This window comes from Quercus robur, chromosome 6, assembly GCF_932294415.1.
Source record: "Quercus robur chromosome 6, dhQueRobu3.1, whole genome shotgun sequence".
Taxonomy (NCBI): Eukaryota; Viridiplantae; Streptophyta; class Magnoliopsida; order Fagales; family Fagaceae; genus Quercus; species Quercus robur.
This window is the reverse complement of record NC_065539.1, coordinates 26812355-26828574: the sequence shown is the minus strand read 5'-3', so window position 1 is coordinate 26828574 and position 16220 is coordinate 26812355. Positions and strand designations below refer to the sequence as shown.

At 35.3% G+C, this 16220-nt stretch overlaps 1 protein-coding gene across 9 annotated transcripts; it reads right to left on the bottom strand.

Annotated features, from left to right (window-relative positions):
- Nucleotides 1-7943: 7943 nt before the first annotated feature.
- On the bottom strand, nt 7944-16220 carry LOC126733413 (uncharacterized). Of its 9 annotated transcripts, none has more exons than XR_007659697.1 (9): nt 15748-16220; nt 14686-14788; nt 13709-14577; nt 13487-13589; nt 12576-13369; nt 9970-10068; nt 9768-9852; nt 9201-9431; nt 7944-8407 (listed from the first exon to the last, which is right to left on the bottom strand). XR_007659697.1 is itself a non-coding variant. In XM_050436723.1 (8 exons), the coding sequence occupies exons 1-7, from the start codon at nt 16099-16101 to the stop codon at nt 9781-9783; spliced, it is 2394 nt and encodes a 797-aa protein (XP_050292680.1). In that variant the 5' UTR covers nt 16102-16220; the 3' UTR covers nt 7944-8407; nt 9768-9780. The 9 variants fall into 9 exon arrangements, 4 of the variants coding, with proteins under 4 accessions (XP_050292680.1, XP_050292678.1, XP_050292679.1 ...); XR_007659698.1 differs by having other exon boundaries at nt 9201-9379; XR_007659694.1 differs by having other exon boundaries at nt 9768-9861; nt 15748-16217.

Genomic DNA, 16220 nt, shown 5'->3' with positions numbered 1-16220 from the left:
TTTATGTCTCACCCAACTATCTACATGATCCCCTTCCACACTAGCATTTGAGAAAAAAACATGTATGATCTCCGAGTATACAACTCCAATTGGATTCAGGAGCTTTGTCCACGTCCTTTCCTTGAACACTGCAAGTGTCCTCAAGGGTATCTAACTTGACCACCCTTTCCGTGATAATCATGGCTCTTTTGCAGAAGTCATTGTATTTCAAATCTGCCCCAACGGACTTAAAATTATCAGAATTCGTGCGTGCACGCTTTGAGGTTGGTATCTTAGGAGCTGAATGTTTAGTAGGAGACATCTACACATTAACATAGAAAAACAAGAAAAGAAATAGGTGCACAAACATAAAACAGAACACAAAAACTTGATTAGATACAAGTTAGTTCAAGCTAAAGAAAAAGAGCTTAAAAAACTCAAAAAAACATGCTATAAGTGCTTAACAATGTAAACAATATCATAATGCATGAAATAAGTGACTGTGCATGTGTGTGCAGTAGGTGATGCATGGGTGTGCCTAGAGGGTGCCTAGAAGGTGCATGCCAAGGCATTGAGTGGCACAAAATGGGAAAGTGTGTAAAACACACACTCATTGACCAAAACATGTTAAACATGTTCAATCAAGAGTAAACCCAAGTAATGGAACTCATTTGAGTCCAAAACAACACAAGAATGTCACATGAACATTCTGTCAAACACATAGCATGCAACAGTGCACAACACAAATGAACAATGCATGAACATGATGAAATCTACCTCACTACAAGCTTAATATGCCATAAAGGGCCAACACAAATACACAAAGATCAAATGGGACTCAGCCCAATCAAATATTTTGAAAAAATTTTCTCAAAAACATGAACCCCAACCCATTTTCGAAAAAAAAAAATCGCCAATTTTGGAAACCTAACTTAATATCTGCATAATCTAAGATAAAAGAGAAGAAAAATGTTTTAGAAAACATACCTTGAAGATGAAAATGCAGAAAACTCGCTTGAGAGTGAAGGGTGAAAGTTCAATAACGTGTATAAACACCTTTGAACGTTTAGACCCCCAAATTACAACTTAACCAATTCAAGCTTTATGTCAAACAACTAGTGTGCGGAAAATGAACATAAGCTATAATATGGAATTGGTAAAAACTATCTAAGCCAATTATAAATCACATCCACAGCAGAAAATAAAAGGCAAAGATAAAGGGAAGAGAGATTCAAACACAAGGACAACACACGATGTGTTATCGAAGAGGAAACCGAAGCCCTCGGCGTAAAACCTCTCCGCCGCCCTCTAAGCGGTCAATAATCCACTAGAAAATGTAGTTGGGATACATGAACAGCAATAGACCCTCCAAGCCTAATCTACCCGATGTACCTAAGCCCTCCAAGCTTCTTGCTCCAACGAGGTTGCGCCGAACCTTTTTCTTTTCTAGCTTACCGGATTCCGCTACTAGACCGTAGCATCTGTCATCCTTGGCATCTTCCAATGCTTCCCAAAGCTCCAAAGACACTCAACACTCTGAATGGGTGTGGGTAGTGTTTGGATAGAAATCTCCTCTCAATAGGTATGACAATGAGAGAGGGAATGAGAAGAGACTACAAAGATTTCTCTCTAAGAATGAGTAGCTCTCTCTAATTGGGTGGGTGTTTTGAAGAAACCTCTCTTAGGGTTTTTCTTTCTGAATAGCCACACATATCTTGTGGGAATGAGGGGTATTTATACTGGTGTGAGAATGGAATACGAAGAGTCAGTTTTTCCAAAAACAGGGCTGGCTGGCGACTTGACCTCGCGACTTGACTGAGTCGCGAGTTTAAGTCGCGAGCTAACTTAATGGCCAGTCTGGATTTTTGTCGTGTGGTGCTCCAGGTGGCGTGACTGTTCAGCTCCCCTGCATGCTCTGCACGTGAGCAACTTTTGGCGGCTTGCAAGCCGCGAGCCACCCGCGAGTCCTAACCGCAAGTCTCTGCTTCACTGCACTATCTTGAGCATTTCTTCACACTCTCTCACACACTACCCTTACATGATTCCCACCTAAATACAAGGTTTCTAAGTGCTATATTACAAGCAAATTTGTCATGGAATAAAGCCAACACATGGTTGACTAAATTCAACCTTACAAAGGGGTTTGAGTGAAAAATGATTTTGGGTTGAAAGGAGTTTGAGAGAGGCAGTGCAAGGGTAATGAAGTGAGTTTGAAAAACTATCATAACTGCTATATAAAACTGAAAACACGCTTTTTTTTGCGAGTTATACAATCGGGAAAAGCAAAAGCACAGAAGCTTTCGCGAGAAGCTTTTAGTCATAAAACAGTCGCGAGACAGTCGCAATAGTCTCTGTATGAAATTGAAAACTTTTCCAATTTTTGCCTAAAAAACATTTCGCGAGAAGGTTTTAGTCGCGAAATACTCGTGAAACAGTTGTGATACTCTCTGTATAAGATTGTGACTTTTTAATTTCCCTTAAACACTTTTTGCGGGAAGCTCTAAGTCGCGAGCTTCTCATGAAACTGCCTCTAAACCAGTTTTTGAAGAAAAACACAAAAATGCATTTTAAACAAAAACTAAAAGCATGAAAGTATAAAAATACTTTCAAAAACATATAAAACACTCAAAAATCTTTTTGGGTTTGATCAACAAGTAATTGAGCATACACATCACATTTGAACATGTACAATCACACAAATGAGATAAGCATTAATTGAATCAAAGTCTTGTGTGTTGTGGGTGAGTATCAAATGTGAAATATTCCTTAGACCAAAGTGAAGCTTCAATGATCAATTCAATCAAGTCATACATAACTGGTACTAAGTCAAATGGTCTATCTCAATTATAAAAATGAACATATATGACCTCCCACAAGAGAATGATTACAAAATTTAGAAGCTTTTCATTTGGCTTTTGCATAAATCATAACATTTGATCTTTTTTGGATAATACATCTCTTTTTGAGATCGGTGCATGAAATTTTTGATATTTCAACATTGAGAGTTAGCCTTTGGCTTTTTGAGCACCATACATTTCAATACAAAAGTCGCTTTCCCTTTTTCCTAGTCAAATACTAATATGTGCGACAGGCTTTTGCAGCTCATAATCTCTTTTTTTATTTTGAGATTTACATTTGGTGAGCTTTGTTACAAAAACATAAAAGTAAAGGTAGGAAGATATATAGACACAAGTCTATGCAAGTATCAAGACCATCAAGACTGTTGACCAATCATTCTTGACAAGCTTGAAGATCTATTTACAACAATCACACATAGTTTTCAAGATTTCTCCCACAAAGATATATGTGCATACATAACAAGCTAAGCTTGTAAATGTACTACACCATTAGTACAAAGGTACTAGGCCAAACTCGCATGTGATATACACAACACAAGCGATCAAACTTTTTGAAGATTTTTCAATTTTTTATGGATTTTTGAATTTTTGAACACACTCAAAAACAAAACAAGTAAAGTAAGATCAACAAAATGTAAAAACATTAAAAGAAGAAAAAACAAGCACAACTTTCAACCCATGCTGGAACGATAACAAACAACACACAACCAATCAAAGTCACAAAGCATAGGAAGTATTAAAGCATGAACGTGTTGTAATACTTATGCAAGAGTACCCCTCTTCACCCACACGGCACGTGCGTTTGGGGTGATATCCCTAAAGGATTGGGTACGAGTGTTGTGGCTTTCAAACCTTCTGTTGAAGCTTGCCAAACAGCTGGTGAAAGCATCAATCATTTTCATCACATCCATCACTCCGGAATCACCATCTTGACCTCTTGATTGCTCAACAGCCCAATTCCTTTTGTCATTTCTTGGTCCTCTTAACCTTTGATCATTTGCATTCTTCAATGCTCTGAGCTTATAACAATCTGGTTTGGTTTGTCCTTGAAGTCCACAATGATGGCAGAAAGGTTTTGTTCTCGAACCTCTTTGTGATTTTAGAAGTGATTTCCCTTTGTCTTCAAACCTGAACACTGATTGGTTACGAGGCTTATTCAACACCCATTGGTCAGTCACATTCCTCTTCTTCTCTGGCTTCACTTTCTCAGCCTTTGTGGTAGCTACCAACGGTTCTTTGGCTTTCACAAACTTTACTTCCTTGGAGATATTGACAGTCGAACTACTATCTCTAGTATATCCCAATCCAGTTCTGTCAGAGAAAGGTTTTTAATGAGAAAGGACTTCATCAAGCTTCTTGGAGGAAACTCGCTCTACTTTAGCATTGGCTTGAACCACCTCAAGCTCAAGAAATTTTATCTTCGAGTAAGCTTCAGTTAGCTCTCCAATTAGCGTCTTTATTTCATATTTGGCCTCCTTATATCGCACTAGGAGACTTCTATAGTCCTCCTCTGCCTTCTTCATCTTTTTAACAACTGCCTTGGCCACCCTTGCATATTCTCATGACTTCTCAAGGAGGGAATTGTAGTTCTCTTGAAGTCCCACTGTACTTTCATCTTCCTCAACATCGGATTCTTCAACTACTCCCATTGATTCCACCTCACTATGCTCCCCAAGCTCTTCTACGAGCAAACTCAATTCATCCGAAGACTCACCGGGAGCAATAGTCATAAAAGTGGAGTAATTCCCTTCTTCATCACAGCTTTCTTCCGAATCTGAATTGGAAGAGTCCGAATCACTAAGAGTTATGGCATACACCTTGCCCTTTATTCTCAAATAATTGGGACACTCTTTCTTGAAATGTCCGTGTCTGTTGCATTTAAAGCAAGTGATTCCTTGAAAGAATTGAGAAAATTTCTTGGAAATTTTCCCTTCTCAGCAAACTTTCCATTTTTCTTGAACTTCAAGAACTTTCAGAAATTCTTCACTAGATATGCCATATCTTTATCGACAACGTCCGCATTCAATAAGTCGTGAGCTTCTACCCCTCATTGATCGTTTTAAGAGCAAGGGATTTGCTCTTCCTTTGTGATGGCAATGACAGCTCATAAGTCTGAAGTGAGCCAATTAGTTCTTGAACTTTGATATCATCAAGGTCCTTACTCTCTTCAATTGCTGTAACTTTTGCACGGAAGCTCTCCGGCAATGATCGAAGGATTTTCCTCACTATTTTTGAGTCCTTCGTTTTCTCACCCAAGTTGAACTTGCTAATAACCACCTCATTCAGCTTGCTATAGAATGAGTCAAATGACTCGTTCTCACTCATTTTCAGCTCCTCAAACCGAGTGGTCAGCATCTACAACTTAGTGTCTTTCACTTTCTTTGTTCCTTCATACGTGGTCTCCAATATTTGCCACACCTCCTTGGCAATGGAGATGTGAGATATTCTGTGGTACTCATCTAGAGACACACCACAAAAATTGCATTCAAACCTTTTATTGTTAGTGTTAGTTGCCGCAAGGGCCGCCTTATCCCAAGTGGATTTAGCAGCCTCTGGCCTAGTCCATCCAACATCCACCGCATCCTAAACGGTTTCATCCATTGAACAAAAAAATGCCCTCATCTGGACTTTCCAAAAGGCATAGTTGCTACCATCAAAATATGGTGGAGCATTTAGAGATTAAGACCGGTCCATCTCAAATGGGGTCAAGGATCGTACTAAAGTAATTAAACTACAACAAGTGCACCCGTTCTGATACCAATTGAATGCTCTAAAATGTGTGAAAACACAAGAGTTATTTAGACTCCCAAATAAAAATTACGGCTTAATAGATTTTACTCTAACTTTTACTAAGTGCGGAAAAGAGTAAATGCGAGCGTATGAACAAACAAGCTACTCTAACCCATATTCATAATAACGTAGCAGTAAAATGAAAGGTAAAAGAGTAGGGAAGAAAGATGCAAACACAAAGACAACACAGCGATGTGTTATTGAAGAGGAAACCAAAGTTCTCGGCGTGAAACCTCTCCGTCGCCCTCCAAGCAGTAATCAATCCACTAGACAATCGGTTGGGATACATGGGTTAGCTAGAGACCCTTCAAGCCTAATCTACCCGATGTACCTAAGCCCTCCAAGCTCCTACTCCAACAAGACTTCTCGGAACCGTGTCTTGTTTAGCTCTCCGAATCCCGCAACAAGCTCCATGTTGCATCTACCATCCTTGGCTTCTTCCAATACTTCCCAGCAGCACCAAAACCTCACTGAACACTCTGAAAGGATGTGGTAAGTGTTTGGGCTATCAACCTCTCAAGGATATGAAAATAGAGAGGTAGGAGTTGAGGAGAATCCACAAGCAATTGTGTAGAAGATTGTGGGTATAACAATCTCTAACTCTCAAGGTTTGTGGCTAGGGTTTTCTCTTCGAAGCACTCCTCAACGTTTGTGGGTATATATAGTGTGGGTACAGAAAGTGTGCATCAGATAGGACAATCTGGCAAAATAGAATGTTTTGCGAGCGTCTCGCGGGAAGGCCTTACCCGCGAGCTACTCGCGAAACACAATTGTCTCCATCCTGTCCTAACTCTTCGCATTCCAGTTATGTGCAGGGCACATGCATCATTTCGCGGGATGCTTAGTCGCCAGCTACCCGCAAAAACTCTTCAGTCTTCAATTTGCTTGAGTCTTCACATTCTTTCTTTCTCACACAACCCTTACAATTAAATCCCACAATAAATACAGGATACAAAAGATTGAATAAAATTACAATTAAATTTGGCACGGAATAAAAGCCAACAAAACACATAGTTGTAAATTACAACTTTACAATTATGATACTGTGAACTTGTTGGTACTGATGCTTTTTCGTCATTATTTTTCATAGGAACCAAGCACTAGAGTTTTTTTCCGAAGCATTTTATGAAATGCAAATTAACTCTAAAAAATAAATTACTTTCCAGAAAATAATTAGAGGTGAATATATTTTATGATTGGAAAAAATATAATATCAAAATAAACATAACATTATATAGTAAAGTACAAGCAATTTCTTTCTAATGTAATAGTTATAGATCTATTTTATTTTAGATCGGCATAAAAAGAACAAAACCTTTTATGACTCTATCCCATTTATTGATTTCCCCTTCAGGCTCAATCAATCATTATTTTCCATGTGTTTTTTTTTTTTTTTTTCAATTTTATTCTTTGGTTATTTGATAAGAAAAAAATAATAATATATGTCAATTGTGATTAATAGAGTATAAAATAGACCACAAAGTGGGGCAGTGGATTTCTGTTTGCATGAAATTGTACTCTTCCATTAAATCATGAATCTCATTTGAGTGAGTTAGGACATCATATTTATTGAGAATCATCTCATGGTATGTGGGGTTCACACAAATAAGAGAAGAAAGCTAGATGACTGTGGAACAAACATGGCCATATTTAGTATTTACCTTCCAAACTGCTGCTAAGGCTATTGATTTGCCATCTTAAAGAAAGGGTTAGTTTCCTCAATACAATTAGTCATTTCCAATTTAACCTCAATGTTAAGAACCTAGAGAGTTTGGTGGTGCTAAGGAATTGTGGTAGATCTCTTCGAGGGGATCTAGAACTCCTTAAGAAGAAGATGGAGAGAGATATATTGAGAGAGGAAGACAATAATGAAATCACAATCAGATTATGCATATCTCTACAATCACAGCTTAACCCTTTTATACAATTCATATCAATAGTAACTAACTCCAACTGACTTCACTATTTCAGCAACTAACCCCAATACGCGTAACTAACTCAACTTCCTAACTAACTGTTGCCTCTGCCAACTGCTGTTGCTTACAATTGAGTACAATCTTACAATTGAGTACAATTGAGTGAGTACCTATCACTCTTTAGATTTGGACATGTCACAATATAATTTAAAAAAATTTAATTGTTAAATTTACACTCTTAAGGTCTGAACTGAACTAAACTAAACTATAACCAATTGGATTATGTTAAAAATAACAAATTTTATCGCTGTTCTTTGGAAATCTTCTACTGTCATTGATCTAACCCATAAAAAAGCAATTGTACATAAATTTAATGAAAATTAAAACAAATATTATAAAGTGAAGTCCTTAATTCAATTCCCATGAATATAAAAATTATTAACTAATAGAATAAGAAATTAACCTCAAAATTACAAATCTTAATTCATCACAATGCAAATGCAACAATTTCAAGTTTAGGGGGGTAAACAAAGCAAATCAAAGAAACACTGTCGTTGGCAGCATCCTTAGTCAACTCCTTCCATTTCATGGCAGTCCTCATTTCTTTCCCTCTCTCCATCTCCCACAACCAATTCCAAGCACCTCTTAATCTCATCACCTTCTAAAATCCCATCATTATTTATTGTCACCTTCATTTCTGTCTTCAACACATCTTCAATCAACTTCGCATTTGTCCCTTGATCTGTCCATTGTGAAAACACTACCATTGGCACCCTTGAAACCAAACTCTCTAGACTTGAATTCCACCCACAATGTGTTACAAAGCATCTCACTCAAAGGTGAGATAGAACATCCACTTGGGAACTGTTATGTTTGGAAATTAGACAACATAAGATAAGGATCAATTCAAGTTAAATCATAATAAAGTTCATAAGTTGAATTCAAATAAATTTAAATTTAAATAGGAATTGGTTCCTATTTTTTAGGAGGGGTTAGGATTTCAGCTTTTTGCTATTTGAAAAATTAATGAAAGGTCAAGCAAAAAATTAACCCAAAAAGTATATTTTCCCTCTCAAGTTCAAAGGTTAGTCACCTCAAATCAACTAAGTAATCTTTTATTTTTATGGTTCATAGCATTAAAAATAGTTAGTGGATGAAATCAATTGAAAAGGACATGTTTGAAGTCTTTAATATGTAGACTTGTTTTGTGGGTTACCATCTACCATATAATATGACAACATAGAAATGTTATAACCCTTCAAGGGAAAGCTAAACTAGAGGAAAGCATTGCGCGACATATAAGATTAGAGAGAAAAAGAAGGTTGAATTGAGTTTGAAATGGGGGGTTTTGCAACTCCAATAAGAACAGAGTAGTCTGCAGTCTATGGCGTATCTTTACTCGTCTTAAAACCAGATGATAGATTTTGTTATGCATTTTGACTTATTTGCTTCCATTTTATTTCTTTCCTCAAAAATTGGGGGGTAGGGGGTGGTGGGGGAATATATATCGGAGTACTAAAATCAATGGTAAAACTCAACCTTTCTCAAATTCTTCCCTAATTAACTTATATTAAATGCAGGTTCAGTAATGATAATGCCAACAATTATTGTAGTAATAGTAATTTACCGTACCAATACCATCGATAAAAGCACTAACCTGGACAGGATAACTTATCTTCACTACAGAAGTGTGACTAAATGTAAGCCACAAGATTTTCATTCTAATGAATTGCCCAAGCATATAGGCTTTAACTCCAGAAATTCTGCATGTCATCTACTCTGTTGTCTTTGGCAACTCTGACAGTCAGTTGCCACATTTCATACTTTATTTCCCTACTAAATCCGGTAATCTAGTTCAATTCCCAATTTAAGATTAAAAGAAAATGACCTGTGAAAACAGAAAAGACTCTAGAAATTCAAACTCATCTTTTAAATTAAAGCAATTATAATATTCCATATATAAATGTCACAAAGACAGTCCTATGCACCACTCCTGAAAGTAAATTGAAGTTGCACACATCTTGAATTCAAAGAATAGGCTGAACCCAAACAATGGGAAATATAAATGCTGTCCAACAAAGAATTTATTTTCCATTTTTTTTAGATCTATATATATATATATAGAATACCATTCTGAAAACATAAAACCATTTTCTCTTCCCGTGAAGACCAACCAAATATGCTCAAATGAACAGTACCGCAATTCTCTATGTTCTTAACTTACACGTGGTAAAATACTATTTGCTTGGCATGTCAGCCTTGGGAATGACGTTTTCTTCAACATGATTGGCAAATCTAACTCTTGGCCGCTGCAAGCACTGACAGAAGTCGAAATCAGTTTACTGGTGATATAATGTTAAAAAAGCCCAAGGGGGAAAAATATGAACAAAAGAAGCCTAGATTGCTAGAAATAGTGTGATACTCACTGTGATCCTGCAGTGGATGTCGAGCTCATAGTTCATTTGGCCTATGCGGTCTTTTGCTAGTTCTTCTGCTTCTGATGCTTTCCTGCATGCTTCTTTCACCTGAATCAAATGAAACACAATCTTAGAATTCCGACAGTTTTGAAGTCAATAAACATAACATATGGCTGATTATTATTATTATTATTATTATTACTGGTCGCAACCCACGTGATAAGCAGAAATATCTAATTATTTTAAAATAAAATGTAATATATAATTTATTTTTTAAAATATTCATAAAATTTTATATTAGGACTAACATATAGTGTTTTCTTATAAGAGAATTTCATTTTAAATGTAATAAACCATTAACTAAGATTTTTTTTTTTTTTTTTATATAACTATTTACGAAACCAACAAAGGGCAAGGGTCTTTTTTTTTTTCTTTAAGTAATGAATTTTTTGTTCCCTATAAATAAAAAATTATATATTTTTTATTTTATTTTATATTAAGATTATTTTCATCATATTATGAGCCAATTTGCTAGTGATAGAATATAGTGTGAATTAAAATTTTCCAATTATGACATTTAGAAAAGAATGAGAAATATAGCTTTTTTCCACCATTAATAAATTTCAACTTCTAGCATCCTATTTTAATGTCATCTTTAATTCCAAACCAATCTATCTCTTTTGAAGTATACAAAGTATAATCATGATCTCTCTCCTTGAATACATTACTTATCTCAATACATCCATAAAAATACATCGAATCAAAACATACCTATATGAAGATGCTTTGCGAAAAAACAAAATGTCTCATCAATCATTGTTTTGCAAAATGGCATATCAATCATTGCTTAACAATGATTAATTCGATCAATTAGGAAAATAACTTTTTAATTATAATCTATTAAGATTATTTTATCTGCAGAAACTGCAAATTTGTCCACTCAAAAAGATTATAGAATAAACAATTATTAGCAAAATCTCATAATTAAGTTTCTATATGCATCATTATAATAATTAATAATAATAACAACAATAACGAAAATAATAATGAAAATACAATTGCTAAAGCTAAAATATGTCACTCATTCAATTATTTCCATTTTATTAACCTTTGCTTTTATCTAAACAAGTGGCACTATAGAGTATTTCTAATACAATTATTAATAGTACTTTCTCTACAAAAACTACAGTTTTGTTCACACAAAATGATTTTAAAATAAGCAAAATTTAGTAAAGTCTTATAGTTTAACATCTAATTGAATCACTATAAAAAATAAAAATAAAAATGAATTTTTTTTTTTTTTTTTGGATCAGGATTTGGAATACCAAAATACCTAAATATGCATAAAAGTCAATACAAATTTGCCTAAAAGAGAAACAAATGTAAAGTGACAATTAAATCAACAATTACAAAAAGAACCATTAGGGGGGAAAAAGTGGTTGAAACAATAAATAAAGCCTACGTTTGGATACGATGATGCGTCCAGCGTTTCACGTTTCTGTGTTTCCTTTTTTTTTTTTTAATTAAGAAGCGCTCATCACGTGGCTTGTTGTTTGTTAGTGGGTCCTGTACACCTTTCACAAGACCCACAAACCTCTTTTTTCACAAAAACTTTCATTAAAAATGGATCACATGGCACTATTCACACATTTAAAAATTATTTTACTATAGTGTTTTCAGTTTTTAGCAAAATAAGCAATATCCAAACGCACCCAAATAAAAAAGCATGAAAAGAGACAAAATTGGAGAGAGAGAGAGAGAGAGAGAGAGAGAGAATTGAACGTTTTTGCAATGAACAACTTGGAAGGAATAGGGGAGAGAGGTTAAAATGAAGTAAAAGAAATTTATAAGAAAATCAAGTTGGAAGAGGAAGAGTAAAAGTAGATGAAAGGTTCAAAAAAGTGAAACCGTAGAATTTATGAAGATGAAAGGTTGGTAAGGTGGAAGTAGATGAAATGTTCAAAAAAGTGAAATCGTAGAATTTATGAAGATATAAAGGAGAGAATTCATAAATTTATAAAGGAAATCAAATGAAAAATTTAAGAAGCCAATGATTGGAGAAGATGAAAAATTGAACTAAGAAGACAATGGTTGAAAAAGATGAAAGGTTAAACAAAGTAAAAATTACAAAAAAATTAAAAAAGACTGCTAATGACATGACACAAAAAAAGATTTTGTAAAATTTATTTTAAAACTTCCATTATTATATAATAGTATGGATAGATATGTATAGACATTGTTTTTTATTTTAGATTCTTCATTGATTTTATTGCTTAGTTATAACATCTAAATTAATGTAAACAAATGTGTAAAGGCAAAGTTATATATAAAGTTAAAACCGCTCAAGATAAATGTGTAAAGTCAATCTATATATATATATATATATATATATATTTAAAATATTCTCAAAAAAATATTTATGACGGATGAGGTAGTGTAATACGAGCAAAAAATATTTATGACGGATGAGGTAGCGTAATATGAGCATAACAACACTTTAACTTTTAGATATATATATATATATATATATAGATTATTATTTATAAAACTACTGACAATGAAATCAAACCAACACGAGAAAATCAGAAAGTTGCATCTTCAGTTGCAATGCTCACCTGATTGACTTTAACAACAGAATGATCATTGAAACCATCAGCAGATTTCTCCAACATATTCCTAAGGTATGACAGTTCCTTAATCAAATTTAAGGCCACCTCTTCAGCATCTTGCATCTGATTTCTGGAGAACTCAAATGATCTCTCTGCATGGAGACGAAAAGAAGCACAATTCAAACAAGTACAGAGCCCTCTGCATCCTCGTGGATTTCTTTTAAGAATCCCCTTTTTGTGTGCAGTGCCATGAACTCCTGAAGGAGCTGAGGCTTCAAGTTGAGGTGTAATTTGAGACAAGTTGTTTCCCTCAACTGGCTTTGCCGCATTAGAAGATTTTGTAAATGAACTAGGGCAGTCTGCCTCATTGTCAACAGAGACTCGTCGATAGGCCAAAGTTGTACCTTCTTCCCTAGACAAAGCTTCTTGGCTGACAGGAGGACAAAGTGCAGCAACTTGTGGATCAATTTCATGTACAGAACACTCTTTGCTAGGGGAAGTCCCCACCAATTGACTATATCTATCTTGCAAGTGATGTTCCTTTTGTGAATCAAGTGATATTGTGAATTTAGAAATATCCTGAGGAGAATGCTCTGATTTATCATCATTAGATGACTCATGGGCAGAAGTCAATGCAGTCATTGGCAGAATTCCACAATTTGTAGTATGATGCTCTTCATGAAATTTGTAACCGTTTGAATTATCAATTGGCTTCTCTTGAAAGTCAGAAGTGACATGTGGTGCAAACAGTACTTTCAAACCCTTCTCAAATTTTGATTGATGACCATTCCCTGAAGCACCTAGAAGAATTTGAAATTGGAAGAATGGTTAGTTTTCTACTACTAGTGTACAGGAGTATCCCCTCAAGCCATTATATATATATTTATGGGCTTCATACTGAAGGCAACAGGACTTACAAGAATTTTCTCTTTTGATATCCATTAGAAATGGAAGCAATCTTCTGTAGCTGAACGAGCCTGGACTTTTGTATAACTTCAGTCTCGAACATGGATTTAGAACCTGTTTTGGAATAACAAGCCCATCTTGAATGAGAAGAAATGAGCAAGGTATATAAACTACTTACAAAATTATATTACTTGCCAGTCTCTTTAAGATACAGAAAATTAATAGTTTCTTACCTCTTTGCTTTTAGAATGGGAGTAGTTTCTCTTATCACTGGCACAGAGAACATCTCTGGTGTTAGTTCCATTTAATGGCTTCCCAAGGCTATCTGTATTCTTCTGAATAAATTCTACTCCACCACCTCCATTTTCTTCTGCATCTGGTGGTGTCAACTCAACGAATTCTTCATTTGAATTATCAACTTGATTTAGAACCTGACTACCATTATCGCCTCTCTTTTTTAAATTGAATGATTCACTATTCTCTGCTTCAGAAAAATTAGGATTCAAATTCTGAGCTTTATAAGGATATACATTATTAGCTTTCTTCATCCCTCTAGTCTCACACTGCTTCAGATCATCATTGTGCAGACCAACTCCACGATCTCTCCCTGAATGACACCAATCCTTAATGAAGGACAACTCAGGGTTTACAGCATCAACATCTTGATCTTCACAAACACATAGACATTCAATTTTCTCAGTTTCTCTATCATCACTTTGGCCCTTTGTGTCATCCTCCAAAACCGAAGATGTATCAGGCTTTGTGCAATTCTTATTACCCAACTCAAATTTCTGAACTTGTCCATTAACAGACAGCTCCTTATCATCAACCAATTTTTTAGAATGAAATGACATTAACGATTCAGAATAGTGTTCAGCTGATGTAGAATGTACGATGTTACCATTTGATGACTCATTGGCAGAAATTAGTACAGATGTTGGCGAGTTACCAGATTCACCAGTTTTACAATCTATTGGACATTGATTCATGTTAGACATATCCATGAAAACTTCTTGACCCATAGAAGCTAACTTCGGTTGAAGCTGCTGCTTTTGTCCCAACCCCTTGTCCAGTTTTGAGCACTGAATATTTTCTGGAGCATCTGTAGAAATCGATTAGTAGAATTGTCAGCTCCAACAGAAAAATCATCGTATTCAACTTAAAATGTAAGAAAAGAAAAGGCAGACACAACAAAGGAGTTACAACTCACATGGATTATCTTTTGTGATATCCATCAGAAAAGGAAGCAATCTTTTATAGCTAACTGAACCTGGAGTTTTGAACAGTTTCCGCCTAAAACATGGTTTGAGAACCTATTCAAAAATCCCACGCCATCTCACATTAGCATAAATCATAATGATTCAATACAAATAATTAATCTAGTAGTATTCTCAATTGTCATATAGATGTAGCCCAACTAGCCAAAATACACAACACACATTTTCCACCAAAAAAAAACGAAAAAAGGACCCTGTAATAAGTAGTTATTCGTAAGTTCAATTGTTTGGTTGTGTTTTTATTACAAGGAATAGTTATTCCTAGCTATTCTTTGAAATGAATAATAAGTATTCTTCCTCAAAAAGGTTGTAAACCTATGTAATAACAATAAAATAATTCCTTAGAAGGGCCCAGCAAATCAACCGTTCTACCTCTTAACTAGGTACTCTTATCTCTATCTCTATCTCTTGCTCTCGATTATATTTTCTTGGTATCTCTTTTCTTACCTCCAACTGTATTCCCTCTGTTAGTTCTTCATTCAAAGAATTTTGTTGAAGCATCCAGTGAACTAGGTGATGATGAAGAGGTAAAGAACTAGATTGAGCCGTTTGATTAAATGTACAGCTGACAAGTTTTAAATTTGCATTGATGTAAAGCTAACACGTGTGGATCTGTGATTAGTTAGCTTTGCTAGTTAGTTAGTTTTTCTGCTGCATGTATATAAAAGAAGAGTAGGGCTTGTAAATCATTTAAGAGCTTCTAGATATTTCTGTGATCAATAAAATCTTCTTCCTATTTAGAATTGCTCTCAATTTTACATGGTATCAGAGCTTCCGAACTCATCAATGGCTTCCAACGTAGCTGTTTAGTATGGGAATCATATGTTCTTCACTCTCTGTTTAGTATCTAATTTAATGTTAGTTTTTATAAATTTATATTCCTGAAATTGTTATCTTTATATCAAGAAGAAGAAGAAGAAGAATAGTTATATGATTTGTACAGTTTATACATAAGACAATGCTAATAAGAACCACTACAGTGAGTCTAATCTTACCGATTTGGTGGTTGAGACATTGTTGTGAATGTTGGCTGCTCCTAAGCACTTGCCGATTCCAGGAGGAGTAATCTCTCTAAAAGTAATACCTGACAGTGACACCTCGACCTCAGGTTCAGCCAAATCATCATTCTTCTGGCTCTGGGTTTCATAAGAAATTCCCAAATCAGGCTCCAAATTGAGATTGCACAAAGCAGAAGCGTCGGGGGAGAAGACCCGTTTAGTGCGGAGATCTTTGATCAGGATACGGAGATCATCGGCATCGTCTTCGTGGATCTGAGATCTGCTGCTGCGTGTGAAGATAGGGTTTGGGGGATGCTTCTTGCGCTTCCTCGAGGTCTCGTTTCGGTCCATCGCTGCTGATTGATTTTCCCAAAACTTTACTAAATTAGAGACACCTAACTTCAGGTTCTTTATTTCTTTTTCTTTATACAAAAACAATGGCGGGAAAAGTTTTGAGTTCGGATAAAGAA